At 44.4% G+C, this 27027-nt stretch overlaps 1 protein-coding gene across 1 annotated transcript in view; it reads right to left on the minus strand.

Moving 5' to 3' along the window:
* Positions 1 to 24706, minus strand: part of BBS9 (Bardet-Biedl syndrome 9) — a 333069-nt gene extending 308363 nt beyond the window's left edge. The window contains exons 1-5 of the mRNA XM_040965097.1: positions 24362 to 24706; positions 20050 to 20172; positions 17751 to 17901; positions 16823 to 16887; positions 9967 to 10080 (exon numbers count right to left, since the gene is read on the minus strand). Of these exons, the coding sequence (XP_040821031.1) occupies positions 9967 to 10080; positions 16823 to 16887; positions 17751 to 17901; positions 20050 to 20161 (442 nt within the window). The 5' untranslated portion in view covers positions 20162 to 20172; positions 24362 to 24706. The remainder of the gene's footprint in view (positions 1 to 9966; positions 10081 to 16822; positions 16888 to 17750; positions 17902 to 20049; positions 20173 to 24361) is intronic.
* Between the last annotated feature and the right edge of the window lie 2321 nt (positions 24707 to 27027).

The raw sequence follows: 27027 nt of genomic DNA on the forward strand, positions 1-27027 counted from the left end.
GGCCAAGAACTGTGCAAGACGCTAGTGTGTTCAGCACACTTGAGAAGAACATCTCCGTCCTTCCTCTCTTGGAGTGCACGTGGACTATTTCAATAACAAGGCAACTGAATAAGACCTAATGTATTACAAAGAAGACGATCTTGGCATCAAATAGATGCAGATTTCAATCCTTCCTAGGCCTGGGTATGACTCGGAGCAAGACCCTAATCTCTCTGACTTTCAGTTTTCCAGTCTGAGATGTAGGCATTAGGAGGATTAAATGCAGTAACACAGCAAAAAGGAGATCACAAACATCGGTCCTCCACAGTCCGTAAGTAAATGCCAACGGTTCCTGGTAGAAAATCAAGCTCCAGACAACAGAAACATCAAAAGACGTGTCTAAGATTAGAATAAATTGTGCAAGAAGAGTTACTTGAACACGCATGAAGACACACACAATTTAAAAAGCCAAGAACGACAATCTCCAGAGAAGATATTCACATTAAATACAACAAAGTTAATCTGTACTACATAAATAGCTCATACACAGAAATGAAAGAGTGCCTAGCCAAGAGTCTACCAAAGTCATCCAGACAACTGAACTGTGGAGTCCACAAGAATTTTTATGATGAACATCCGTTTTCAAAATCAGCACTGGGATTAGATTCCAAAGATCCTTTCAAAAACACGACATTTTGGATTAGACAAAGAAATAAGTGAACAATGACTAACAGCAAACATACTCCTGCAGCAATGAAATGAAAGAAAGGATAAAGCTTCATACCACCGTGTGAAAAAAATGGGTTCATCAGGCAACCGCTCCCAACAATCTTCAGGGCTAGACTGGGTGAGTTTTGTGAAGCTGACAACTCCAAACTCCGCACCAGCAGGAAGCGTCTGCAAGACTGTGAAACTTCCACTGGCACTGCAAATTCAGAAGACAGATCCAGAGTGGATGCGGACAGCCTGGGGAAGAGGCAAGACCAAGGAGCCCTAACATTCACCTCCCCTCCTGTTCCTCTGCAGAAGGAGCAGAAGAGCCCCTTTCCCCCGCCCCCCGGCCACAAAACCTCTCTCTCTCTCTCTCTCTCTCTCTCTCTCTCTCTCACTCACACACACACACACACACACACACACACACACACCTACACACAGTAATAGCCAGCTAAATACCCTCCATAATTACAACGTGTATGAGGGGTGGAAGGCTGCAGGGGAGGACCTGCCACATGATGCTTCATGCACACACCCACGAGGGCCAAGGGACGTGCAGGATGAGGCATTAGAAACGTATTCCAGAGAAGCAGAGGGCAGAACAGGTGAGACGGAGCTCGGCGATCTGGTAAGAAGTCCACACAAAGAGCCACATCTGAAAATATTTATTCCAGTTTCCAAGACAGAGCAGGATATATACCCTTAGGCAGTGGCAATTTTTCAGTTACACACCATGCAGACGGTGGGAACCTCACTCTGTCTAGGCGATGCAAAATTGGAGAAACTTAATGAAAACTGCAGAAAAGGGACCAGTGTTATAGTGCAGCCAGCTAAGGTGCTACCTGCAATGCCAGCAGGCTTGCTGGACTCCCTGCTGCTCCACTTTGGATCCAGCTTCCTACTACTAATGGGCCTGGGAAAGCAGCAGCACATGATCCAAGTGTTCAGGCCGTCTTGCTCATTTAGCCGTGTCACACCTCTTACGTTATTGCCTGTTGAATATTTGTCATGCTAAAGGAAAAGCAAGTTTTGCTTTGAAGTGCAAGAACTGACAGGTGAGATGTAGCCAACATTACATGTTTAAGAACATCATATAACAGACTGTTTCCCATTTGCAAGTCAACCCAAGTAATGTGTGTGTGTGTTTTTTTTCCTGTTTCCTAGTACATCCATATGTTTCCAATTGACACGAAATAAGCAACAATTCTCAATCAATTTTTCAATTGACTTTAAGGGACACGCATAGGAAGAAAAAGCTTTTCTAAGAAATACTTCCTTGCAGTGAATGTATGGCCATACTTTGCATTCTGTGTTACCAGACTCTACCTGATAAACACTTGTGCCCTGTGGGTGGCAAGTTGGAAAAGTCCAGAGCCTTGACTCTCAGCTCATGTTAGAACACTCTGAAACCACGCCCCCAGCCAGTGCCTTCAGTGTAGATGTCAGTCTCTCATCAGCGTCCCTCCCGTAGCTCAAAGCTCCCTTAGACATCCACATCTTGGTCAAAATGAACTCACTAAACCGAAGGCATGCTGCAGCCCACCCCATGCCAGACTCACCATCGATAACACTCTGCTGTTCAATCTCGTCTACAGGGTCTTCCAGGGATCCTAGGTCCTGAACAAGAAGTAACTACCCCCGGATGGACTGAAATCCACTTTGCCATCATCAAAAAGTCCTTAAGGAGTTACACACGCCCCTGTGCAACCATAGGAAGAGCACAAGTCCGGCAGGCAAACCGGGAACCTGCACACAAACTGAGCACGAGTGCACACACACACACACACACACACACACACACACACACACACACACACACCAATGTCTATCTGTATAACCCTTATCCTCAGAGGAAAAGCAGAGTGAATGCTGCCCAGCTTTTTGCTCCATGCTTTGCAGTAAGTCCCTCTTCCTTCTACGACCTCAGTGTCAGCACTGGGCGAGAACACCCAGGTTTGGGGGATTCTATAACAATTCTCCCACAAACTACTGAATCTCAAAATGTTCTCTGTGCTCATGTAGGAGAGGAGAAGGTAAGTCATTTCTCTTTTTTCTAAAAGCCCATATATTCTACATATTCCCTTTACGGGACAGGCATTTGGCATAGCAGTTAGGTCACTTCTTGAATCGCTCCCTCCCATACTGGAGTGTCTGGTTTAAGTCCCAGCTACTGAGCTTTCAATCCTCTTTCCTACTAATTAGCACCCTGGCAGGCAACATGTGATGGCCCGAGCATCCGGGTCTCTGTCACCCACACAGAAGATGCCAAATGGCATTTTGAGCTTCTGGCTTTGATTCTGGACAACTGACAAGTAAACCACTCACTGGATCAAAGAGCTCTCCATTTCTCTGTCTCTCCCTCTCTCGCTCTTTCAAATAAAGAAACAAACCTTTAAGAAAGAAATCCTCAAACTCACCAAGGCTGAATATTCACTGATATTTCCTTGAAGAGCCTCCGCCTCCCTCCAACACCACCACCCATAGCAGTAAAACAAGGATGAACTTCCTGCACTCTCTCAGCTAAACCCAAGCTGGATGGCATCCCAGCGATGCCAGGGACCGGTTCTGAGATATTCTGAGCACAGGCAGAGTTCAAAAGGAAGATATTGTCTTATGCAGACTAGAACCTGATGAGTAAGATCCACAGCTATGATAGCCTTCTTAGAACCAAAAGATAGCTTGTCCAAGGAAACAGCAAAGAAAATGAAAAGACAAAAACCAAATCTCATCACAGTGAAGGCCCAAATGATGTTAGTCTATTTCCCATTCATGGGGCTGGTATCATGACTGTAGTAGGCTAAGCCTCTTCCTGTAGTAACAACATCCCATATGGGCACCAGTTCATATCCCAGAGCTCCACTTCCCATCCAGCTCCCTGTTTGTGGCTTTGGAAAGCAGTCAAGAACAGCCCACAGCCTTGGGACCCTGCACCCACGTGGAAGTCCTGGAAGATGCTCCTAGCTCCTGGCTTCGAATCAGCTTCGCTTGCAGCCACTTGGGGAGTGAACCAGCAGAAGGAAGATCTCTCTTTCTCTCTATAAATCTGCCTTCCCAGTAAAAACCAAATGCATCTTTAAAACACATACATACACACACACACACACACACACACACACAAAGCTGTATGATCCAGAAAAATAATTTTAGAAATTAAGGCAAGGAAGCAAAGAAATTTGGAAACGAGTGAAAATGGAAAAGAACAAAAGAACCAAATTGTGTGCTAATCTCCAAGTATTTATGAGTCCTTTTTCCATAAACCACAAATTCATTATGAGAAGAAAGCAGTAATTCAGCATGACTATGAAGCACAAATTGAAACAAAACCTGAAGGAATAAAACAGGCTCCACAAATCCAAACCTGTATATAAATTAAAATACACTGAATTTCATTTCTCAGGAAATATTGCAGGAGGCATTTTTGCAATTTCTTCCCATGTCCTCAAAGCCTTCCCTCTCCTTCTAAAAACCTTCTTCCCTTCTGACAATGGCTTCATTCCTTCTAATTTCTTCCTGGCCAGAGCTCTTGACAAAGCAGCTTTCTCGGGGATTTCCACTCCATCCCTTGACTTCCTCACTGTAGGACCATGTGGCCAACATCCCCAACTTTCTGTTCAAAACACTGTTCCTGTGCCCATCTGTGAGCTCCACACGGCCATGCTCCCTGTTTAATTTACCAGGCGCCACAGCCTAACCCAGCACGCTGGACTCCTCGCCTCCCTCCCTTCAGGGCTCCATCCACACGCTCTCACCTTTCAAATCAGATTTCCTAATCCTGGTGTGGGTCCCTCTTCCTGGTCCCACCCTGAAATTTATCATCCTCAACATGGCCAAAATACTGTTGTGGAGGACTGTATTTCTCGCTGTTAAAAATGTGTGGCTCAAGGAAAGAGTTTTGCCATACTGACTGACGCGAGGTGAGGATGTCAGTGTGGTGGCCCTAAAACGGCAAAGACTTCAAGGCAAAGTAACTTGTACAGCACTCCAAGATATGGAAAGCAATCTGCCCGAGAAAAACAAACAGCAGAAAGAACCGGAACGGCTCAACCTCTGGGTAATCAAAGCTTTACACTGAAGAAAGTGTTCCTGTATAGGAAACTGGGAATATGGGAATACTAACCTCTGGATTAAAGAAGATAAAAATGAAGTATTGGGATTTTTTTTTTAAAGTAGTAGTAGTAGTATACTTCCTATTCTCATCCCCCTCAGACCTACACACACACACACACACACACACACACACTCTTCATGCAATTCTCCCTCAACAACTTGATCATATTTATCTCTACGATGACACTCTTCATTATATTATGGCTAATTTCTCATCTTTATTGCCTCCTGCACTGTGAGCTCTCCTTCCTAATAAACGGCTTCTTCCCGTGCTCCTACTGTACATATGAACGGTCCCTATACGTTATAAGCTGTTTCAGATGTAATTAGCTGCAGGGTGTCTAAGTCAAACTATAAAGAAACTTGCAGCTCAAATATTCTGAGGATAGCCAGATGGACACGCCACAAAGACCACAAGAAACGTTTTAGTTTAGCAAGAGTATGCACTCACTGACCTTTAAGTAAAAATATCTTTTTTCTGTAATCAGCCATCGGCTTTCCCTTAGTCGATATTAACACTGTCCTTTTCCAAATACTGTTTAGAAATGACAAGTTTAACTTAATGAGGCAAAATACCACATTAATAACCATGGGAAGTTCTGGTAATATAAGGAAGTACAATAAAAGGAGAATTTGGTTTAAAAAAAAAAAAGCATCTTGTTCCTTTTTTCAAAAACAAGTAGAATTCAAATTACCAAATCAAATAAATTGTGCCAGTATAACTAGCATGTTTTAAAATCAATTCAAATTTACCTTTTTCAAAACAGATTTTGTATAGGTCCAAACAATAACTAGTTTGTCCTCATGGAATGCCACTAAAACTTCCTAAGCATCACTTTCTTAACAGTACAAAAGCATAACATAGCACTTCTTTTAAACAAAAAAAAAAAACTTCAAAATAAAATCTCCCACCATAAAAACACCATAGGTTATTTCTGTCATAGTATTTGAAAGGCAGAGAAATAGAGACAAAGATCTTCCATCTACTGGTTCATGCCCTAAATGCCCACAGACACATCAAAATCCATGAGATGTAGTTTCTGCTGATCTTTGTTGGTGAGATGTAACTCCTTCAGGCAATAAATAGGACTTTTTTTTTTTTAGTCCAGTCTACTGCTATGACATTTGATTGATACGTTTAACCAACTTACCTTCATGGTTACGGTAATAGGTGGTAATTTGGTCCTGTCACTTAGTAATGGGTGATTCATTGATCTGGTCTTCTGTTGTTCTTTTATGGGGATGATCTTCGCATTTGCCTTTGGTTTTAGTGGGTGTTATTCCTTTTCTCTGTCAAGAGAACATCTTTCAGCATCATTTGTAGGGCAGGTTTAGAAGAAGCACATTCTCTTAACTTTTCTTTAATGTGGAAGATTTTTAAATCATTTTCAAAGACAAAAGAAAGCTTTGCAGGGTACGTTATCCTAGGAAGACAATTTTTTCCTTTTAGAATCTGGAATATGTCACTCCATTCTCTTCTGGCCTGTAGAGTTTCCTGTGAGAGGTCTCCTGTGAGTTTAATTGCCACTCCTCTATATTCAATTGATTTTTTTTTTCACGTGCACATTTAAGGATCTTTTCCTTATGTTCAATTGAAGAGAGTAATTATCATGTGTCGTGGTGAAGATTGCTTTGGGTCAAGCCTGTTGGGAGTTCTGTGCCCCTCCTGGATGTTGTTTACCAATTCTTTCCCCATATTAGGGAAATTTTCCTTTATTATTTTATTAAATACATTTTTAAACCCAGCTTCTCTTTCTGCATCTTCTGGGACTCCCATAACTCTTATATTTGGCTTTTTAATAGTGTCTCTTAATTCTTGAATACTTTTTATGGCCTGATTCAGCTCTGCTTCCAGCTTTTAGACTGTTTCCTTATTGTGACAAGAAATATCTTTCAATTCTGAGATCCTTACTTCCTTCTCATTCATTCTATTATTGAGATTTTCCACTGAATTTTTAATTTGCTCTATTGCATCCTTCATTTCCAATAATTCTGATGGATTCTGTTTCAGTGTTGCTATTTCCTGTGTGACATATTGCTTAAATTTCTGCATGTGCTCCACACTGTTGGTAAGAAATTTTATAACAAGTGTTTTGAATTCTGTTTCCCCCATTTTATCGATGTCTTCCTCAGTTAACTCTGAGGTTGGCAAAGGCTTTTGCTCCTTTGCCAGGGTGTCTTCAGTAATACTCACTGTGCCTGTGTTTCTTCTTTTGCTGTTGGTCATTGAACTTCTGGTTAGCAGATTCTTCTCCTTCGGTCATATTTCTAAGTTGTGTCACCCAGAGGTCTGCCATTCCATTTTACTTATTATGGTTGATACCTGGTTCTGTGTTTGCAGTCACTTGTGCCACTCCCTCCAACGAGTTTCAGATCTGGGCTATTATGTAAGATTTCCAGTATGGACTCTGGAGCTCCATGCTCCATGCTCCATGCTGAGCAGGGTCCCAAGGCTTTAGGCCGTCCTCGACTGCTTTCCCAGGCCATAAGCAGGAAGCTGGATGGGAAGTGGAGCTGCCGCGATTAAAACCGGCGCCCATATGGGATCCCGGCGCGTTCAAGGCGAGGACTTTAGCTGCTAGGTTACTGTGCCGACCCCGAACATCCTTTTTTTGTTTTTCTTTTTCAAAGAGAAACAGAGAGGAAGATCTTCCATCCAGCGATTCACTCCCCAAGTGGCCAAAATGGCTGGAGCTGTGCCCATCCCAAGCCAAGAGTCTGAAGCCTCTTCCAGTTCTCCCACGCGGGTCCAGGGTACCAACGCTTTAGGCCACCATCGACTGCTTTTCCAATCTGTAAGCAGGAAGCTGGGTAGGAAGTGGGGCAGCCAGAAATGAACCGGCATCCATATGGGACTCCAGCACATGCAAGGTGAGGACTTTAGCCACTAGGCTACTGCACTAGCCCCTAAAAAGAACTTTTTAAAACTACACTTATCCTAAGAGATAATTGTCTCATAATTCTTTCAAAGCATTGCTACTTAGCTTTAATTTAAGGAATTTACAATTTTTTAGTCAAATTGTAAAGCAATATTTCAAATAGTAAAGCACTATTTCACGAACTAAGTTTCACAAGTAATTTCCAACAGCCAGCAGCATATGGCTGAGCCAACTAAGGCCCAAAGTTGTGAAGGACTGCCATCTAGTGGTATTTCCTTGTTGCTACACATATAAAATCACAACTGCCTTCCTCTAATTTTAAAATTTGTATGAACCTGATTTGTATGAACCAATGTCAGATTTTGCTTTTGCTTTGCTCTTTTTCAGAAAACTATTACCATAATTATCGAGCTTTATACTTTCCCAAGAAGCCATATGAAATACGCAAGAAAGCAGAAGACAGGGATTTTTTTTTAAAGTTTCTTTTCTAAACTCATTTCACCTCTAGGGGAGTTTTCAAATGAAAAGAACGGCCAGGCAGCTGTCACCTTTGGATACCCATATCCCGTCTCCGAGAGCCTACAATGCAGCTTCCGTTAAGGAGCACGTGGAGACAGTAAGCGATGGCTCAAGACCTGGGTTCCTGCCACCGACACGGGAAACCAGCGTCGGAGTTCCAGGCTCCCGACTGCTGCCAGGCCAGCTCATCACACGCACGGGGGGCCTTGGAGAGGCTGTCCAACAAAGCAAGACACCTCCCCCCTCACTTAACAATTTCATCGTTCCCAAAAGAGCACTTGGCGCCCATTAGCAGAAACCGCCCATCCTCCTGTCCTCCGCTAACCCGACTGCTTTTTCCCAACTCACAGTCCCGTTTTCCTTTAGATACTTTAAGGACACGTATAATTGCTTCAAAGACACGAAACGGAACTACCCTTCTTTTACTCGGATGTTTCTGTTCCAAAACTGAAATGGAAAGTAAAACTTGTCAGAATGGTTTCTTGGGTTTTTTTAAAGAATTAAAACAAAAAGATGTCATATGTAGGGACAAAGTTAGCCAATCCTTCCAAAATCAGAAACAATTATAATTTGTAAGAAAAAAAAAATCTTTTTTTCTCAACCACTTCGGATCATAGGTAGACAGATTCACAGGAGAAATGTATACCAATTCATCTTGTTAAACTTTCATGTGCTATAGGAGCGTTGCTGAGGAAATGAAGACCTGAAGGGTATGTATGACTATGTATTTGGGACTTGGTTAGATCGGGAAGCGGACGATCGTGGAGACATGTGACCTGACAAAGCAGCGGAAATGTAACGGGAAGAGACGGCGGAAGCAGCGCATCATCCATCACGGTGAGCCTTTGGCTTCCGGCCCAGACTCCTGCTCTCCAGCAGGTACAGCGAGGACACCTCTCACAGGAGGCTCTGCAGACCTGCCCCACGGAAAGTCACAACATCCCTCCAGGTTATAACCTTCGGGCGTGGAGAGGCACATCAGCCCTGCTTGTATGTTACATTCTAGTCTCTCAAGGTACCATGTCTTAGGATGGTGCACTCTGACCCTCATCATGTCCCTTAGAAAATCACTGTTCAACCTAACGAAAACATCAGATGAAAACAATGTGTTCTGACTGGGTTAGCATGACCTGATAAGAAATTAGAAACAGTATAACTTAGAGGAGAAAACACAGCATGTTGCAGAGGTGATCTAAAGAACTGTCCTGCTGCCATCAGAAAAAAAAAATCTTATATTTACTTAACTCAAGTATTGTCTTCTCTTATCATATCTGGTGGGATTTCAGATGCGCAGAATTGAACAATTCCCTTTTGGGACATTTAGAAGAGGAAAGAGAAGAGGAAAGAGAATTGCAAATAGCTAACTAAACAGGACCTAGGTGCCCCCAAGTGTGTCAGACGATAGAAAAGCAGCCCTTTATTCTACTGAGAGAAGCGGCACAAGGCCCCTCACTGAAAATCTCCATCCCAATGAGTTTACGAATAAGACACAAAATTGCTGCAAAGGTGGTTTTTCCTATGTCCCTCCAATCTATACAAAAGTGTTGATTACATAGAAATCAAATACACCCAGTGTTTATAAAGTTTTCTCTCTCTTTTTTTTTTTTTTTTACTATTTTGCTCAGGTATTTGGACGGAAAGATGACAATAAAACATCTATTTTAGCTTTCTCAGAGCATCACACCACATCATCTTCCAACAGCGTCGAATCCAATATTCTAAATCTGTATTTTTAAAGTGCTGTCTCTGACAAACAGCAGCACGTTACCTTTGACACCACCAAACGACCCGTACGTCATGTTGCACGCTGTTCTCTGCAGATTATGTTCATACATCAGCTTGATCTGATACTGGTTCCCGTGCTCCACGTTACCCAGGGTTCCTACGGGGAAAAAAGGGAAGACACACTTCGCACTTGTTTACACTAAAAACATGCATTTCTTTTCTACATCAAGTCTAGGTAATTCAATTTCAATGAAGTTCAAAATGACAAAGCAGTAAAACATGAGCAATTAGCATACCAATAACCATTATTTCAACGGCACAGTTAAAATAATTCAATTCTCAGCTCGTACACACCATTAGACAAAATACTAATCCAGGGAGACATTTTATTATCCATTTCTGATAGGTCCATTATGTCTCAGTAAGGCATAATTATTTAAATAACAATAAAACTCTATAACTTTGACTCTAAATAAATGATGTTGTCTCCTTTATAAGCAAGACTGGAGCAAAGAAATGACTGCCTAACAAAAGAAGTTCCCAACATTTTCAAGTGGTATTTTCTTTCAAAATTTTTCTTTCTGTAGTTTATTTGATAGACAGGAAGAGGCAGAGGGAAACTCCCATCACTCCGCAAATGCCCAAGCAAAGCATGGAACTAGGACTGCCGTGTGGGTCTCCCGGGTGGGCGACAGGGACTCACCTGCTGCCTCCCAGGATGCTCTTCAGCAGGAAGCCAGAATGGAGAGCAGAGCCGGGACTCAAACCCAGGCACTGCCACATAGGATGCAGATGTCTTAACCTCTGAACCACAACACCAGCCCCTCAAAAAATTCATTTCCACACTGAAGCCCCAGAGCAAATGTTCAGCCCAGTCATCCCACATCAGAGAACTTGGGTTTGATCTCTGGATCCAGCTCCTGATTCCACTTCCCTGCTAATGCACACCATGGGAACCAAAAGCAGTGACCCAAAAGTCATTGGATTGCTGCCACCTGTGGGCAACTTGGATGTGTCCCCAGTCACCAGCCCAGCCCTGGCTCATCCCAGTCATTCCAAGAACACGAAGAATTGCCAATGAATGGGATCACACACACTCTCAAATAAATAAATTTTTTAAAAGATTTCTTGTTTATTATTTATAAAGCAGCACAACAGAAAGATAAAGAACAACAGATATTGGGCCAGTGTAATAGTGCACTTAAGCCGCTGCCTATGGCACCTGTATGGAAACTGGTTCAAGTCCTGGCTGCTCCACCTCCAAACCAGCTCCCTACTAACAAGCCTGGAAAAGCAACAGAGATAGACCAAGTCCTTGGGATCCTGCACCCATGAGGGAGACCCAAAAGAAGCTCCCAGCTCAGCTCGGATCGGCTCAGCTCTGGCCATTGTGGTCATTTGAGGAATGGACTGATAGATGGAAGATCTCTCTATCTCTTCTTCTCTATATATCTCCTTGACTCTGTGTATCTGCCTTTCTGGAGTCTGGAGATATTTCACTGTGATTGGAGTAAAAAGATTGCCAGCAACACAGAACTGCTGAACTATCAAAACCACTTGAGAAGGACCCTCAGAGCATGCCCCACATCAGGGACCTTGGGATGGTTGGGATGGTGGGGATAGTTCCCCCAGATACAGGAAGGAAAAAAGAGAATGTCAAAACAATGGTCATACCCACTTTCCTCTAGCCCTTGACCCTTCGTACCCTAATCAAATATGTAAAAAGTATCAAAAATAAAACTTATACAATAAAAAAATATAATTTTTTTAAAAGTTTATTTTGAAATTCATTCATACACAGGGATTTTTTGTTAGTTGCTGCATGAACGTATTCCCATGAACTTTCTGAAGATCCCACATGTATGGACACACTTATCTGTGCACGGACAGTTCCTTGAGGGTTATTTTGCCCAGAAGGGTTTACCCACATACAATGACATTATAAGAATATGTTTTTTTCCATTTTAGCACTAAAACATCTTCAATTAAATAAATAAATAAATAGGGCCAGCCCACAGCTCCCTGATTATGGCCTGGGAAGGCAGTGGTGGATGGCACAAAGCCCTGGGACCCTGCACCCACCTGGGAGACCCAGGAGAAGCTCCTGGCTCCTGGCTTCAGATCTGCTCAGCTCCAGCCACTGTGGCCACTTGGGGAGTGAATCAGTAGATAGAACAGCTAATTTTCCCTCTCTATATAGCTCTGCCTTTCAAACAAATAATAACTAAATAAATCTTTTTTAAAAAAGCAAAAAATGAAAGAAGATGCCATTTCCACTGATGTCCACCAGACTATGCCACCGCCAAACAGGTCTATTTAGCATGTGGGTTATTTTGAACCACAGGTCAAAGAGAAGCATTTATAAAGGAAAGAAAAGAAATGCCTATTTATAATGATGTCACCTCTCCTGAACCAAGTATGGTTCTTTTTATCAATAGAGAAAGCCTTACATGTATATGTAACAGACCACTAAAACAACCTTGGTGTGCTATATTTTTCTATTCACCTTCCCATGCCAGTAGCCGCAAATGCCTTTTCCTTTGATTAGCCCAAAGTGGTAGTTAAGCCCAAATCGTAGTCACCCCTTTGGGTCGGTCATCATGGGTCCATGCGTCGTACACATGCTAGTTCACTTGTGTTCTTTCTCTCCTGTGACTCTGTCTTCGGCTAGCATGCAGGGCCCCAGCTAGAGAAGCCAGGCTGAGAAGAGGAAAAGGCCATTTGCTCTCCTACCCAACCTTCCCCTTTGTCAGCCTGGCCCTTCCTCCACCTTTGGAAAGTGGAGGATTGGGTCAAATTAAAACTAGATTTGATCTCAGAATGCCTCCAAACCTTGGGTTCCCAGGAAATGAAATCCAACCCAATTTAGTATATAAACAAACCAAAAGTCTAACTTAGCAGTAGTCTCATCCAATCAAAACAGCTGAGTGTCAACCAATCACTGATTACCCATAATTTTTTTTTTAAGTAGATAGACTGTAGACTATTAGCCTTGTTGAAACAAAATCTTATTTAAAAAAAAAAAAAAACAACAAATTTAAAAAATTCTTGGGGGCAGCATTGTGGTACAGTGAGTTAAAGCCCTACTTAGAAAGTCAGCTTCCCATGTCGGGGTGCTTGTTTAAGTCCCAGTTGTTTGATTTCTAATACAGCTTCCTGTTAACGTGCCTAGAAAAGCAGGGGACGGTGGCCCCTGCCACTCACCTGGGTTCAGCCTGGCCCACCCGGCCATTGTGGACATTTGGAGTAAACCAGCGGATGGAAAATGTCTCTCTCTTTTTCTCTCTCTTTCTCTCTCTCACTTTCTCTCACCCTCTGTTCCTCTCTCTCTCTCACTCCTACTTAAAAATAAACAAATTGAGAAAAGATCTCCTGGGTAATAGTTTTAAGCACAATGTTATTAAATGCTACGAAGCCTAAGGAGTTAGAGGAACATAAAATGATGATGAAGGTTCAACCTGTCAACAGAATCACATCTCTCTCTTTTCTTTCTAGACTTATGACACTCATTAAAATGCATCAGATGTTTAGTAAATACTTAACATGAAGTACGTTACTGTGGGAAAAGAATATTTCAGAGCACAAACTAGCATGGCTTAAGTTCACACATCTGTAACTATTTACAGAAGCCTATCAGGAAGCAATGTGAGATGTCACATGATACTTTCTCTTCCAGGATGCGACAAGTTGGGCTCATGTCAAGGCAGCAGGACCCGGCTATTTCTGTATTAAGCATACACTTGTTGCTGTATCATCCACCATGAAGAAGTCACACAGTGGCCTCTGTCTCTTAAGGGCATTTCAGCATATCTAGGAGATTGATTTTAAAGATCTCTTCTAGTTTGCCTCAAATTTTTTTTTTTTGGGGGGGGGAGCAAACAGACTATAAGAGAAAAAAACTTTAAAAAAATCAGGAAGAGGGCATTTAGGGGAAAGGATGTCAGAGCATAATCCACTGATACTCTCACTCAAACTAGAGAACGAGCTTCCCCTGCGACAGTAAAAGCTGGGAAAAAAGTTCAACCTGGAACCTCAAGAAACCAAGAGAACAAAAACATCAACTTCCCATGCTTCTCAGCTTAAGCCAAGCTAGGAAAAATACACAAATTTTCAGCCAACGAATATCTTCAGAGGCTGAAGAAAAGAGAGACAGAAGGGAAGTGTGGTGGGGCAGAAAGGAATGTAATTTGGACAACTCCAGCTTCCCAGGGAACACAAGGTCTTTACATGAACACAAAGAAGAAAGGAACAGTAAAATCCACCATTCCCATGGAGAATAACCTTCATTTTCAACAGTAACTTGAGGAGATACTTCAATGTCCTATAAACAAACTGTGACAAAACACACTACTTTCTTGTGGTGAACTTTTTCTGAGAAACACATCTTTTATTCCTTAGTCCATATCCCGCACTCCAGAGGACCCTGGAGGCTATAGTTTTCCTGGACCATAAATTAAATGAGACCAGGAAAGGCCAAAAATCAAATCCGATTTCCAGGTTTTAAGAAATACCTCCTCTCTGATCTGCTTTGAACCATTCTGGGATCTTCCAAAGGGACTGATGCCCCAAGCAGCGGCCTGGCTAACCATAAGTATAGGTAAGTTTTGCTACTTCACGGCCTGTACAACCCTGCTGGTAAAATAACACCTGCAGTTGGCAGACATGTCATCAGAAACAGAGGGACCACTAGACCCAGGCTCTAACGTAGCCTGTATCATCCCCTCTGCAGTTACTACACAATACTAAGCTTGTGCCCTGTCACTAGGAGGAGCAGTTAACTTATACCATGAAACTAATAAGAGTGAATTTCATCAGGCCACTGACAGAAACTGGGAAGAAAAGAATGGTTGTTAACAGAAAAGGAGAAAACAGCACCTGGTAAAGAAGAATGAAGACTCACTCTCAACTGCCTCAGCACCATGAAGAAATGTGTTCACTCATTCATTCAATGACTTATTGGATGTCTACTATATACAATATGCCTGATCATAAAGCCTGACTTAGAAATATAACAGATTAGGCCCAGTGCAATAACCTGGTGGCTAAAGGCCACACCTTGCTCACACCAGGTTCCTGTATGGGTGCCAGTTCATATCCCAGCAGCTCCACTTCCCATCCAGCTCCCTGCTTGTGGCCTTGGAAAGCAGTCGAGGATGGCCCAAAGCTTTGGGACCCTGAACCCATGTGGGAGACCCAGAAGAAGTTCCTGGATCCTGGCTTTGGATCGGCATAGCATCGGCCGCTGTGCTCACTTGGGGAGTGAATCATCGGACGGAAGATCTTCCTCTCTGTCTCTCCTCCTCTCTGTATATCTGACTTTCCAATAAATAAATCTTAAAAAAAAAAAAAAGAAAAGAAAAAAATATGCAGGTCAGTGATAGCAAATACAAATCATTACTGCAAGAAAAAGCAGGATACAAGGAAAACTAAAATCAAGAGAACGAGTCTAAGGGGTATGGGAGGGGTGGGGGGAATCCCCAGCGCCTATGAAACTGTACTACACAATACAATGTAAGCAACAATAATAAAAAAAAAAAAAAAAAAAAAAAAGAGAACGAGTCTGGGTACTAGTAAGCCATTGATTTGTACATGCCAGTCTAAGTTCCAGCTACAAACTCAATCCAGCTTCCTGCTGATAAAACCTGGGAAGGCCAAGGTTGGTAACTCAAGTACTTCAGCCCTGCAACCCCTGTGGGCAGCCAGGATGGAGTTCCTGGCTCTAGGGCTGGTCCAGAGCTGTATAATACAGCCAGTTAGGGAGTGAACCGACAGGTGAGAAGGATCTCTCCTTTTCTCTCCCCTGCCCTTCGTCATTCTGCCTCCCCTCTCCTTTGCCCTGTGTCACTCTGCCTTTCAGCTAATCAAGGTTAAGGGAAAAAATCAGAAAGAATGAGTCTGAGCTGAAAAATGTGATTCTTAGAAACATTAACCTCAAACTCCAGAGATTATCTTTCATATAAGACATAACCCCACAAACATTCAGCTTTATCCTATCCATACATTCTCCCCATATTAATATCCACAAAAATAACTCCTGGGCCTGGCGCAATAGCCTAGTAGCTAAATCCTTGCCTTGTATGCCCAGAGGATCCCATATGAGTGCCAGTTCGTTTCCCGGCTGTTCACTTCCCTTCCAGCTCTCTGCTTGTGTCCTAGAAAAGCAGTCAAGGATGGCCTAAAGCCTAGAGATCTTGCACCTGCATGGGAGATCCAGAAGAAGCTGCTGGCTCCTGCCTTCAGATCAGCTCAGCTCTGGACCTTGTGGCCACTTGGGGAGCAAACCAGCAGATGCCAGATCTCTCGCTCTCTGTGTATCTGCTGTTTTAATAAAAATAAATAAATCTTAAAAAAAAAAAACTCCCTGAACTAAAAATAACCTAATAACTAAAGTTATTCTTTACATTTTAATAAGAGCCCAGTGCTGGTGCCAAACCACTTGACTGGTACCCACAGAACCATGTACACATCTCGACAACCGGCTGAGTGAAAACAACCAAATGCCAAGGCTCTGGAACTCTAAAGAGACAACACTGGGAGTTCACCCAGGCCGCTATGACCCAACAGCTGATGAATTTCATCACTCAAGGGTCCTGAGGCCCAGTGTTGACCTCAGTGGCTCCCAGGCAATCCTGGACACAACTCCTCGGAGGGTGGAGATTACCACAAACCACTACCAGAAATGCAAGTACGCATGGAAACAGTAATCCCAGAAAACAAATAGTTTGAGGATCTGAATGCATAAATAACAATGAGGCAAAGCTAATCAAGAGAAACCATCCAGGGAAGGTCGTGTGTTCTGTATGCCGTGTCAGCGCCAGGGACAATGCATTCGGATGGAATACCGGTGAGCCCCCCAGTTCCTAACGGAAATCCTACATTACAGAAGGGCTGTTTCTTACCTGAGATGGAGTAGACACAAAGTTTTCTAGAATGCAGCACAGCCAAATGAAGCAGCTCAGTACCTCTGAAAAAAAATGGGGCAAGTTTTACAAGTTATTCAATAATCTTTTCAGATGTAACCAAGATGTTGCCAAGTAATCTTCAAAGATCTTATGACGGCAGTCCCCACAAGTAAACAAAAACTCCGACGTGACACTCAGCACCAATCTGACGACCCCAGAGCTCCAAGCTGGCCTCAGGCAGCTGCCTTCACTATGAAACCATGCGAGGACCCAAGGAGGAATCAGATCTGAGGCCTCATGAGGCCCCACGGGAGATGCAATGGCTGGTCCTGCCTCTCCTGCTTAATTCACCTGTGACTTTGGACAAGTCACCGGTTTCAACTAAATACAATTAAATCACGTGAACCCAATTTGTAAATGTTTACCATATGGGATTCCGGCACGTTCAAGGCAAGGACTTTAGCCGCTAGGCTACCACGCAGGGCCCAATAAAAAAAAAATTTTTTTAAAGTATTCCAAAAACATTAGGAATACTTATATATTTAGAGGCTGGGGTTGTGATGTAGCATGCTAGGCCACTACTAGCAATGCCAGCACCCCATACTGGAATACTTCTTTGAGTGACATTCTCTCCATTTCTAATCCTGCTTCCTGTAAATGAGCTTGGGAAGGTAACAGAAAATGGCATAAGCGCTTGGTGCCCTGCCACCCATGTGGGAGACCTGGATGGAGTTCCAGGCTCCAGGCTTTGGCCTCTCCAAGTTGGTTACCGCAGGCATCTGGGTATGAAACACCACTCCTCCTCTCTCTCTTCTCCCATCTCTGTCATTATTCTACCTATTAAATAAACAATTAAATCTAAGAGAATATGTGTGAGACTGACATACTCCGAAATAAAGTACCCAGATCAGTGGGCTGTACTCACGAAACAAACTGCCCGACTTCCACCTGCAGGATTGGATCTCTCAGATGCACTTCCAAAAGCAAATCTTCAGCCTGAGCTCCGTCTCCCGTTTTTACAGGGCGGGGGTTAAAGATTCTCAGGTATCCCATAAAGCTACCCACAATTATTTTATCTGTAGAGAGATTTTTGTAGAAAATAAGATACAGAGGAAACAAACGTAAGCAACGAGTGTGGTAATGATGTTCCTAACACGTGAAAGATAACTCTACAAATTAAAAGAATCCAGACATGTTCCACGTAAAAGACCACTGCACCAACAGGTATCATTACGGAGAAGTGATTTCACTGTTTTATTTCCCAAGTCTTCATTCAGTATCAGAATCAGAATATAACGCTGTCAAGGCAAGGCTGTTAGTCAAGGGACTAGTGCAAGGTTGTAAAGGGATGCCCCACTCTACAAGGGGGTACAGCTGTCAAAAACACTGTACTGAACAGAGTTTGGACACATTCATAGATAGAGTGTCTGGGTTAACACTGTTCAACCTGGGGTGCAAAAGGGGGACACCGTAGGATGGGTGCTGCAGATTAAACTGTGTCCCCTGAAAAGATCCTGTGACGTCCTAATCCCAGGTACCTGTGACTATGGCCATATCTGGTCATACCTTGGCAGATGTTATCAAATTTTTATTCAAAGAGTGTCTCTGAACGGAACAGAGAAACGTGGGAGGAGAATGGCACGTGAAGACACAGAAAGAAAGAGGATGGTCATGTGTAACACAGGCAGAGACTCGGGTGAGACAGCCACAAGTGAGGGTGCGCTGCAAGAGCCAAGCAGGACTCCTGGAGTCCTCAGAGGCAGCCAGGTCCTGCCACACCTGGACTGCAGACTTCCCATCTCCAGAACAGTAAGAATACACCACTCTTGTGTAACACTCTTACTTCCATCTACTTAAAAGTAGGGTTTCCAGGGCCAATGCCTTAGCATAGCAAGTTTAGCCTTTTCCTGTGGCACTGGCATTCCCACATGGGCACACATTCAAGTTTCCAGCTGCTCCACTTCCAACTCCCTGCTGATGCACCTGGAAAAGCAATGGAGAATGGCCCAAGTGTTTGAGCCCCAGCACTGATGTGGGAGACCCAGAAGAAGCTCCTGGCTCCTGGCTTCAGACCAGCTGGCTCAGCTATTGTAGCCAACTATGGGGAGTGAAACAGCAGATGGAAGATCTCTCTCTCGCTCTCTCTCAATCTGTTTTTCACTTTCCTTCTCTCTCCATTGTAACTTTGACTTTCAAATAAAGCAAATAAATCTTAAAAAAAAAAAAAAGTCAGAGCTCTGCATATTAGGAGAGTTCTACATGCCAGGCAAATGCTCTAAGCACTTTACACACCCTGATTCACTAAATCCTGATAATAACCCTACAAGACAGGTGCTCTTCTGGGAACTTCAGCCCCAAGCGAAGACACACAGGTCACTAGGAAGTCACTGCTGGGTGTCCTGATGGTAGCCTTGGGGAAATCTACAGACTCACAAGCTACACTCCACCCTGTCCCCACTATGGCTTGGCCAGTTCAGCTCTGCCTGCATTTGGGGAAGTTATCTTGGTCTCATTCCAATTCACCGGTTATACTTAAATCTGACAGCATTTCATGTCATTTAATGAAAAATAAAGGAGAAAAGAAAAACTAAATAGTGGAGAAATGAACATCAAAGAATACACTGTAGGCACCAAAATCTGCAGGGATAGTGAGAACTGCTTCAGCAGCTGAGCTGGGCACACGGCAGGGAGATCCCTGTTCAGTCTAGATGGGATGAGACAGCACTGTGTAGGGACACACAGCAGTGAGCTGAAATTACCACCTCTACTCCCCTCTTCTTCTGGGACCACTGCAGGTGAAACTCCAGCAGATTGGACAGCTGCTGCCGCGGGCCACAGGAACAGGAAAGAGCAATATCCAACCAGATGTAAGATCGCTTCTTCTAAGGGCACATGATAATCAAAATAAGATGCTGGACCCCTGCCACCTACAGGGGACACCTTGATTAAGTTCCTGGTTCCTGCCTCAGCCTGGCCCAGCCCTAGACGTTTCAGTCACTTGTGTATTAAAACCAGCACATGGAAGATTCTGTGTATGTGTCTCCCTCTCTGTAATTCAGACTTTCAAATGAATAAATCTTTCAAAGAAACAAAAAACATCTTAAAATTAGGACATAATTGCAACAATTCAATTACTTCATAAGAAGGTCATTGTAAAAAGGCAAGTCATTTTTATTTATTATCTTTAAAGCTTTGCTCTCCATTCATGGCCACAAATTGCCTACCTTGTCCACTTCCACTGTTGTCAACATCAGCCAGACACAAACAGCCTTGATCAAATTCTTCTTCTTCTCCCAGAACAGTGGACCACCAGTCACGGGCTTTAAATAAAGACATTTTCTTTCGCTCTAAAAAGAAAATATCCATTTATACTAAAAATCTACTTCACATCACAAATTAATGATCTCTTAAAGCATAATCATATCGAAGTTGGATATCTTTTTTGTTAAAGATTTTTTTTTTTAATTGGAAAGTTATATCTACAGAGAGGAGGAGAGACAGAGAGGAAGATCTTCCATCCAATGATTCACTCCCCAAGCAATCACAAAGGCCGATCCAAAGCCAGGAGCCCAGAGCCTCTTCTGGGTCTCCCATGCAGATGCAGGGTCCCGAGGGTTTGAGCTGTCCTCAACTGCTTTCTCAGGCCACAAGCAGAGCTGGATGGCAAGCAGGGCCTCTGGGATCAGAACCAGTGCCCAAATGAGATCTCACCACATGCACGGCAAGGACTTTAGCCACTAGGTTACCGCGCCAGGTCCTAAGTTGGATAACTTTGAGAAGAGTGTTTCTACATCAATTCTAGTTACATGTTATGCCCCTATACAAAATGACAAATCCATATGGTTAGAAACATTAGTCAGATACTTTGCAAGTCAACTGGGCTGAGAAAAGTTAAATGTTTAGTAGGTTATTTCCTTATTCTGAGAAGTATAGGTGAAAATGGCCCAACGTAACCAAAAAAACATTACGTTACTGGGGTAGGCATTTGGCACAGCGGTTGAAACATCAGCGGGAGTGCCTTTGTTCAGGATCAGCTAATGTGCACCCTTGGGAACAGCAGGTGAGTACTTGGGACTTGGGCTCCTGAGTTCTGGGCTCCTGGTTTGGTCCTGGCTGACCTAGCTGTTGCAGGCATTTAAGGAGTAAACCAGAAGATGAAGATACCTCGCTCTCTCAGTCTCACCCTCCCTCTCTCCCAATGCTTTCATAAACCAACCAACATGCCATGTTTTTTGAAGTGTGTTTCTGTTTAAAACTAACTTAACATATGAAGCTGAAACACTGAAGTCATAGCTAATACCACTACAACTCAGCCCTAATAAAGCGCACCTACTTACGTATTTTTTCTCCATAAGATACACCACAACTTCCTTGAACCTAAGCACACGGGAGAGTCCTGCAGCGTTACAGTTGGATCTGCTCAGAGCCTCTAAACAGGCGGTGAAAGGACCCTTGCTTACAACATGCTTATACAGAGAGGAGTCATTTGATGCTAGCTTGGTGGCTGTGCAGCAGCAACTCCAAAGTTTCACCGCTCTGCCACAACAGCACTTTCATAATTGCAAGCACTGATTCTGGGGTTTCAAATGACTGCTACGAGTTAGCAGACAGTGAGGATCAACTGTATCTTCTTGTTTATGCAGATCAGTGTGCTTTTAAAAGTTGATCCTCCACATGGGCCATTTGCTCTCCTTTGTAGCTAATCATGAGATCACTCCTAGGTTCCAGGTCCTGACTCCAGTTTGTTACCAGGCCACGTCCTGGGAGGCAGCATAGATGGCCTGAGTCCCCGGGTCCCTGCCATGCACAGGAAAGACCCAGATTGTGAGTCTGGCTCCGGGCTTCAGCCCCAACCCAGCTGCAGCCTTTGTGCACAACCGGGCAATAAGCAGGCAGCTGGGGGCTTTGGGGCTGGTTGATGGTCTCTTTCTTCCTGGCTTACAAAAGAAAATGAAATAAAATTGAAATTTTAAAAAAAAAAAAGACCATCACATATGAAATCAGCCAGGAATAACATGGTAGTGAGAGGTATAGACCCTGGAGGCAGCCTAGGTGAGTCCAAATTCTTGTGCCAACACATACCAGCTATACACTAAGGTTAGGGTACCAAAGATTACTAAGCCTCTATTCCTCAGCTTTTTCAATGGCAAAGTAAATGCAAAGTCGGTACTGTCAGCATTACACAGAATGCACAAGACAAGACCTACGGTTTTTGAGAAAATATTTGCAAATCATATATCTGATACAAACCTAATCCCAGAATCAACCAAAAACTCTTTGCGGCCAAGATTGTGCTGTGATGCTGGCATCTCATATGGGTACCTGTTCATGTCCCAGCTGCTCCACTAAACCAGCTCCCTGCTAATGCACTTGGAAAAGCTATGGAGGATAGCTTAAGTTCTTGGCCCCCTGCAACCATGTGGAAGATCTGAACGAAGTTCTTGGCTGGGCCCGTTGTAATAGCCTAGTGGCTAAGGTCCTGGCCTTGCACAGGCCTTTGAGATGGCTCCACTGGCTAGACCTTCACTTGCAAGCAATGGCATGCCGTATGTGCACTAGTTTGTGTCCCAACTGCTCCCTCTCCAACGCATCTCCTTATTTATGGCTTGGGAAGAAAGCAGAAGAAGCAAGTCCTTGGACCCACATGGAAGACCCAGCAGCAGCTCCTGCCTTCAGATCAGCTTGGCTCTGGCCATTGCAGCCATCGGGACTGAACCAGCAGATGGAAGATTTTTCTATTTCTCCTTCTCTCTATAAATCTGCTTTCATATCAAAAATAATAATTTTTAAAAATATAAGTATACAGATAAATGTAAAGGAATCAGTCCAGAAATAACCCACTACACACACGCTGAGCTAAGTTTTAACACACAGGGCAAGACCATTCTTGGAGGAATTGCAACAAATGTCCCCAGACAACTAGACAGGTACATACGGAAGCATCAAACCTGACCCTCACCTCCAACCATGTTTTAAAAGCAACTGAAAATTAAGCAAAAATCTCAATACAAACTGGTGTATAGCTAAAACTAAAAATGTACATCTGATAAGGGAGTTATATCTGTAACTTACAAGAACTCATACAACTCGATAACAACGACAAAAGCTTTGATTTAACATGGGCAGTGAAGGGTGCACATTGTGGTATGGTGGGTATGCTGCACTAGTAACACTGGCACCCTAGTTCAGAGTGCCAGTTTTAGTCCCAGTTGCCCCACGTGCAAGCCAGCTTCCTGCTAATGCACTTGGAAAGGCATGGGAAGATGGCCCAAGCATACGGGCCCCCAACCCACATGCGGGAACCCAGAATGGAATTCTTGCCTTCTTGCTTGAGCGTGGCCAAACCTGGCTGCTGCATCCAAGTCAGTAGATGGAAAAGCTCTTTATCTCTCTCTCATCTACCCTTCTCTCTCTCTCCCTCTCTCTCTCTCTCTCTCTCTCTCTCCCCTTCTGACTCTCCCTTGGTCATTCACCCAAATTCTGTGCAAAAATAAAATACACTTTGTATAACACAGGCAATGAGATTTGAATGGACACCCTACATACAAGATAGAGAAATGAGCACATAAGACGCTCATTACCCATTAGAAAACTGCAAATTGAAGACTACCTTTACCCTGTCGTTCCCCTGGGGATGCATAGAATCCAAAAGTCAGAGTCACAAGCACTGATGAGCACAGGGGAGCTGTCAGGAGCCTCACGGAAAAGGGCTGAACTACTTAGTCACCAGAGTAGTTCCCAGCAGGCCGTCCTGCCATAAGCATACCTAGGGAAAGTCTTTAAACTCACACAGAAGCGGTCGATGGTTTCCAAAAGGCAACCCTGTCTTAAAACCCTTTTAAACCCTTTTAAGTCACACATTCTCCCATTCACTCTTGACAACACAGCTAGCAAGTTGGAAAGCCTGCCTCCCTCTGAATCCTGGCCAACCGTAATTTGTTTGTTTGTTTGTTTGTTTCCCTCCACCGGCTTACAAGCAATGTCCACGTACATGCCAGATAGCTGATGTGTGAACTTTGACCTCAAAGCAAAAAGTGAGATACCAAGCAATCCTATGTCTCCAGGAAACTGAAGCCGGTGCAGAGCGTGATGGGAGACGAGGTGCTCATAAAATCAGCTCAGGGCATCTGAACTGCTGTGGTCGGCAGAGCAGGAAGAAAAGGAGAAGCGACAATCCTCCTATTGCCACGGGGATTAAGGGGAATTAGTCCATGCACCCCACTTCCCCAAGCAGGCTGCGAACGGCTGCGACCTGTTGAAACCTTCGTCACAGGAGGATGCTGGTCGTGGACCGCTTTGCCTTTCTCAACAGAATCATGTTTTAAAAATAAATAAAAACAAAATCACCCTTATCACCCTTTTCTCCAACATCTTCTCTGTGCTCCTAATCCGCCTGTATGAATACAAACATCCTCAAAAAAAAAAAAAAAAAAGCCACCAGCTTCTCTCCTCCAAAGCACTCCATGGCTTCAGAGGATCCCCAACACAAAGTGCGTCGTTCGTGCGCCCCAAGTTCAAGCCAGGAGTGTTTCTTACCTGAGGCCGAGTGCGCGCTGCGCCCACGTTCCTGCGAACTCTCTTTTTCTGGAGATCTCCTCTCAAGAACGCCTGTCCCAGGCTCCCGGCGATGCAGCCCACGCAAGAATGGAAGATGCACGCAAAACCCAACCGTAACAGCACCACCCGCTCCTCGTCCCTCCGGGCAGCACCATCAGCTCCGCAGAGTTGGAGCGACTCGCCCCAAGAAGATCCCCCACACCCGCTCTGTCATCCACAGAGACAAGACGAAGGGGCGACATCCATGTTTGGGACCCAAAGACCCAACTCCTCCTGCTGCTCACAAACAGGAGAAATCCACGCAGGGGGCAGCGAACGGGACGCAGCAGCAGGAAACCCACGGGCGCGGAGGAGCCCACCCCTCGCCACTGCAGCCCCTCTCCCAGCACTCTCCGCCTGTTGTCATAGCGCTGCACAACGGACGCCACTGCGCAAGCGTCTGCTCCGCCGCCGCGCCTTCTGGGACTTGTAGTCCACAGCGGCAGAGGCGCGCCAGGCCGACCACGGTTTCTGAATGGTCCCCAATGCGGAATCACGTCTGTCCCCGAGCGGGGCTCGTTCGAACCACTGCCCTGTCCTCCTAAGCTGAGGGCGGGACAATCAGAGCGTTGTTGCTCCTGTCATTGCAACGGCTTCTCAAGGCCTGAACCTGGTCCGGCCTCCCGCCTGGACTGCAGCTGCAAGCCACGCCCCTCCGGCGCCGGTCCCTGGTCCCGCCCCGTGTGGGCGTGCCCTGCTGGGGGCGTGGCCCGACCGAGCGTCCTGGGCTTCTCTAAACCCCAACCTTCCAGCCTGCTGTATTCTGGGTGGGATGCGCCCCAAGGCCTGATCCGTGAAGCCCCGGCTGTGTCGAGGGTACCCCTAAAGAGGAAGACGGGTCGGAAGACCCAGATCATGGAGATGGTGGTGCTTTTGAACGATTTCTAGGTTTGGGAGCTGTTTTCCCCACTCTGGGGAAACACACAGCTGTTAGCTATACCTATCTCCTGAAATATACATTCCGTGTTAAATCTACCCTGGGGTGGATTTCCTGACACGCAGAATATGCAAATATTCAACTTTATAAAATCATGTTACTTTGCATTTTAACATTCTTGAGATTCAATGTACATTTCACACCGTGTCAGTCACCAAACTGGAAAACTTTGTTGCCATCTGTTTTTTTTCTCTTGTTATAGAGTGCAGCCAGTGATGGTAGAAGTCTCTTCAAAGTCTCGCTTTATTGCTCCTTCACCTCTCTTTGTATATTCTTCCCCCAGGTCCTAATTAGGCAGAATATTGGATACAGATGAATCCAATTAGTCCAGGTGTTTTTAGCTACAAGCCCAGTTCCTGTTCCTGCCCATCCCAACGAGCACTAATCAACTCCTTAGCCCACAACACTGAGGTATTCGCTCCTGCCCACCTGTGACTCACCTATCAACTGAGAGGGGACAGTATCTCATTGCTGTGTAACCACTCCCCTCACAAGCCCCTTTAAAAGGCCCATGGCGGGAGGGGGCTCACTCTCCTTCTGGCCAGGTGCTTCTGTTACTCTGGCACCTTGACTCTTGGCTGACCCAGGACAGGTGACCCCCTGTGCATGGTCCCTGTGTACTGCTTAGATGGGACAATGGATATATTCACATTGTTTCTGGTTTGTGTGCTATCGGGAGTTCCAGGAGGGGTGAGGCCTGGCAGTAGTGGAATGTGGGCAGAGAAGCCAGGGAAAGGTGAATGTCTGCAGCTTTTGTGTCCAGGTTGTTTGTTGCATGTCTCTTAGGATAACTTATGCTGTTGGGGAAGCTGGGACATAGGTCTTGAGCTTAACAGATGGACTTAAGGGTAATGACCATTTGTTCCCCCTTGGGATTATGATTGGTTGGATTGCCATATGGACTTGTGATTTGCTATTTCTAGTATGCTCTATTATCATTAAGCTTGGTTAATGAAGACTCCTTAATAAAACCTTAGACTTATCTGGTGTGATCTCGCTCACACACCGTAACTTTTAAATTCTGATTTCACTGCCAAGCCACATTCCCAGCATAACATGTAGATCTAAGTCATTACATGTTTAATTCTGAAAGAATCACATGAACAAAACTGTTAATTTTGGATGCTTTAATATTAAACCATCACGGCATTAGTAATAGAGTAAAAATTACAGGCCCAGCATGGTAGCATAGTGGCTAAAGTCCTTGCCTTGCTTGTGCTGGGATTCTATATGGGCGCTGGTTCATGTCCCAGCTGCTCGATTTCCCATCCAGCTAATTGCTTGTGGCCTGGGAAAGCAGTTGAGAACAGCCCAAAGGTACTGTGCACCCAAGTTGGAGATCTGGAAGAAGCTTCTGGCTCTTGGCTTCAGATTAGCTCAGCTCCAGCAGTTGTAGCCAGTTGGGGAGTGAGTCAGTGGATAGAAGATCTTTCTGTCTGTCTCTCCTTCTCTCTGTAAATCTGACTTTCCAATAAAAATAAATAAATAGGGACCAGCGCAGTAGCCTAAGGGCTAAAGTCCTCACCTTGAACACACCAGGATCCCATATGGGCATCCCATATGGGGACTAATCCCAGTGGTCCTGCTTCCCACCCAGCTCCCTGCTTTTGTGGCCTGGGAAAGCAGTCAAGGACAACCAAAGCCTTGGGACCCTGCACTCATATGGGAG

The sequence above is a fragment of the Ochotona curzoniae genome, unplaced genomic scaffold (assembly GCF_017591425.1).
Source record: "Ochotona curzoniae isolate NIBS_2020 unplaced genomic scaffold, NIBS_Ocur_1.0 scaffold_3835, whole genome shotgun sequence".
Classification (NCBI taxonomy): Eukaryota; Metazoa; Chordata; class Mammalia; order Lagomorpha; family Ochotonidae; genus Ochotona; species Ochotona curzoniae.